We start from the raw sequence: 3,552 nt of genomic DNA, 5'->3' as shown, positions 1-3,552 counted from the left end.
TCTGCTCTGACTTTCCAATAGAGCATCTGATCCAGATCTTATCCTCATATTCCCACATAGTTACAGTTACTGGATTGGCCACAATTGTGCTTTGTTACTCCAGGATGTGTCAGTTAGATGAATTAGCACTGGTAAATGAGAGATTACAGGGATGGGGCAGGGGGAAGATAGCCTGAATAAGAGTGTCATCAGTCAGGCTGAATGGCTTTGTCTGAATTGGAGAGATTCTACAAGGATTGTAGAGACAACAGTTACAGTGGCGGTACTGCAATATCAAAAGTCAGTGGCAATAAATACCCTGGGAACTCAAAAGAGAATCAGATAGAGATTGAAAAGGATCAGAAACTGGTAGGAATAACTACACGACTCAAGAACCAGTAATGGCTTCCCTCTGCACACCATATGATGCTATAAACAGTATCTGGAGACCGATTTCACCACTATTACTTTAATCAGGGAATAATCAAATCTGATTTTCATAAGCAAACGTCATCTACAAACATAATGATTAGAGCCATTTATAACAAAGTAGTATTTAATAATAAAACGTTTTATTATAAATAATTGTTCACAGAACATACCAACATTAAAAACGGAAGAGACAGATTGGTAGTACAAATTGTCTGCTCCATTAACCCCAGACTTAGTTATAAAGTGAGTTTTTTTTAGTCTCACTGTTAGGTGAGATTGTCAACATAAACTGATCAGTAAGACTTCTAAAACAAGTCTACTATTTAAATATAACATGTTTATAATTAAGTTAATAAATACGATAAGTTACACAAGCCTTCAAAATCTTATTTCAGCCAACCAAGAGGTTTTAGACGACTAGTATTGAAATAGCCGACACAATAAATAACTGGGGTTTTAAATATTATTACAGCTCTTAAATTATACAGCAGCACAAATAAATTATTGGGGCTTTAAATATTACTAGAAATTGAGTCAAAGTCTTTTGAAGGTCGAGATCGACTCCATTCTTTCAAGTCATTGCATGGGAGAAAAAGTGGTCCCTTTTCTTTCGACACTTGCATCCATTTGCGTTAACTGCTCGAGTTGCTTGCTGGTCAGTCGATCCTCCGACCACCACACCTCAGTTTGCAGCACCGGACGAGCTAGTGTCTGACTGCAGGTTGCATCTGGCTGCAGTTGTTCTCAGCACCAGGGGCCGCCGAGGGAGGGAGGACCACTGAGAGGACGGCAGGGGAGGGAGACTGGCTGGAGAACGTGGAGACTTGCTCCGGAACGGGTAGTGTCAGGTCGTCTTCTGCCGCGGTGGTGTACACCTGGAAGATGACGATGGAGAGGAAGAATATCAGCAGCCGCTTGCTCGAGTCCTTCTCGGTAGGAAGGGACCTTTTAACCTGGAGAAAAAAAAACAAAACTTATTAACAAAAGATCCAATACTTCCAACTTTAATATCCAATACTCTAAACTTTAGAGTAGAAAAGTGAACTAGACATTTATTTCCCCTACTCTTTTATTGCAAAGAGTACAAAAAAATTTGTAACATTACAGTATTGGAAATCGAGTTAAAGATTGTCCATGAAAGGCTGGAGATATTTACCTGGTGAGCTGGATAGAGAATTTTCAGAGATCGTTTCTTGCGCCTTTTGGGTTTCTCACTTTGCAGGATGGGCTCGAAAGTGAAGACCTGGGGCACATTAGACTTGCGGCTGGAGAGTCTCACAGTTTGCCGCTCTGAGCTAGCCCGCTGGCTCAATTCGCAACTCCCACTGAAATGCAGAGCGCTTGTAGTGTAAATCACCTCCATTGTAAAGTGAGATTTGGGACTGGAGGACAAACGCGCCACCACCCTTTTATTGCCTCATACCAGCCCCGCCCCGCCCCCAGCGTCCCGATTGGATAGTGCGTCACAATGCCTTTCCTCGGCTCGCGGCGCGGTTGGTTGGTGAAGGAGCTGCGGCGCCGCCATTGGCTCAGAGTCCGGCGGCCGACGATTTCTTTTCATGAATGAAAGGGGCGGGGGCCACGTGGTGGAAATTCCCCAGTTTGTGGCGACATCGTGGGGTGGACAGGAGAATGAGCAACCGTTCAGTCCTGCAGGCAAAGGTCAGGATTGAGCAACAATGAAGTGAAGCAAAATCAAAATACTGATAATGCAGGAAATCTGTGGTAAAAAATTAAAACTATTGGTAACGCAGGAAATGTGTAATAAAAAAATAAAACTGATAATGCAGGAAATCTGTAATAAAAATCAAAATATTGATTATGCAGGAAATCTGTAATAAAAAAATCATAAAACTGATAATGCAGGGAATCTGTAATAAAATCACAATACAGAGAATGTAGGAATCTGTAATAAATAACGATAATGCTGGAAACCTGTAATAAAAATTGAAAATGCAGGTAATGCTGGAAATCTAATAAAAACTCAAAAATACTGAGAATGCTGAAAGTCTGTAATAAAAACTCAAAATTCTGATTATGCTGGAAAATTTTCATAAAAAATTGAAGTATCAACGATGCTGGAGATCTGTAATAATAAAAAACAAAGTGTTTGAAGTATTCGGCAGGTCAGCCGGCATCTGGACCACTTTTTTTTTAAAAAGGGGTTGCCCATTTATAACGGAGTTGAGGGAGAACTATTTCCTCTCAGAGGATCGCGTGTTTTTGGAAATCTCTTCCTGAAAGGGCTGGAAGCAGAGTCTTTGAATATTTTTAAGGCAGAGCTGGACAGATTCTAATCTCTGGAGAGATTAGACAAATTAGGTCTTTATTCTTTTGAATTGGGAATGTGGAGGGGTAATCTGACAGAAGTGTGGAAAATATTTGCAGGGAAGGACAAGGGTGGATAAGGATAAACTGTTTCCACTAGTTGAAGGTTCCAGAACCAGAGGCCATAAACTAAAGATTTGGACTGAGCCGTTCAGGGGAGATGTCAGAAAACACTTTGACAGATTGAGAGTAGTGGAAGTTTGGAATGCTCTTCCTCAAATGGTGGTGGATGCTGGTTCAGTTGGTAGGATAAATCAGAGATAGACATTTTTTTATTGAGCCGATATATGAAGGGATATGGGCCGAGGGCAGGCACATGGAGTTGGGCGACAGATCATTCATGATTTTTCTGAATGGAAGAGTGGGCTCAAGGGGCCTGAATGCCCCACTTTTGTTCCTATTTTCCTATGTTCCAAGCAAGTGGGCGATAGGTGATTGGGATTAGGCAGAATGCTGATTTGAGATTCCTATCAAATCAGCCGTGCAGAGCAGATTTGATGGGCTGAATGGCCTTCCTCTGCTCCTTGTTCATTTCTTTGTTAACTTCTCAGGACGTAAAGACCCTGAGCCAGAATATGAATATTAAACTTTCCCCGTGAAAGCTGGACAATCACAAAACCCCTGCAAGAAATCAGAGCAGTAGGAGTCATTCCAAAAGGGAAATAGAAGGAATATAAAGCCAACATATTCCTGTAAAGATAAAGAATGGAAGTAAAAATATACCAGAGTCATCTCGATGCCAAGAGATATACAGGATTGGATAAGGAACTAAAAAGGAGGCTTATGGCAGATATCGGGGACTCAAAACAATGG

At 41.3% G+C, this 3,552-nt stretch overlaps 1 protein-coding gene across 1 annotated transcript; it reads right to left on the bottom strand.

Annotated features, from left to right (window-relative positions):
• Positions 1–535: 535 nt before the first annotated feature.
• On the bottom strand, positions 536–1,779 carry LOC145348509 (radiation-inducible immediate-early gene IEX-1-like). The gene is made up of 2 exons (XM_080196698.1): positions 1,568–1,779; positions 536–1,364 (listed from the first exon to the last, which is right to left on the bottom strand). Exons 1-2 carry the CDS (start codon positions 1,772–1,774, stop codon positions 1,116–1,118), a joined length of 456 nt encoding a protein of 151 aa, XP_080052824.1. The 5' UTR covers positions 1,775–1,779; the 3' UTR covers positions 536–1,115.
• Between the last annotated feature and the right edge of the window lie 1,773 nt (positions 1,780–3,552).

Source organism: Carcharhinus amblyrhynchos, chromosome 9, assembly GCF_965287045.1.
Source record: "Carcharhinus amblyrhynchos chromosome 9, sCarAmb.v2.hapA, whole genome shotgun sequence".
NCBI classification, from domain to species: domain Eukaryota; kingdom Metazoa; phylum Chordata; class Chondrichthyes; order Carcharhiniformes; family Carcharhinidae; genus Carcharhinus; species Carcharhinus amblyrhynchos.
The sequence above is the reverse complement of the archived record's forward strand: the minus strand, read 5'-3'. Positions and strand labels throughout refer to the sequence as shown.

Excerpts from the sequence above, each read along its gene's own strand:
- LOC145348509 (XM_080196698.1), bottom strand. The coding sequence starts at position 1,774 with ATGGAGGTGATTTACACTACAAGCGCTCTGCATTTCAGTGGGAGTTGC. Across the intron at positions 1,365-1,567 it reads TTCTCTATCCAGCTCACCAG|GTTAAAAGGTCCCTTCCTAC; the intron begins GTAAATATCTCC and ends TTTTTTCTCCAG.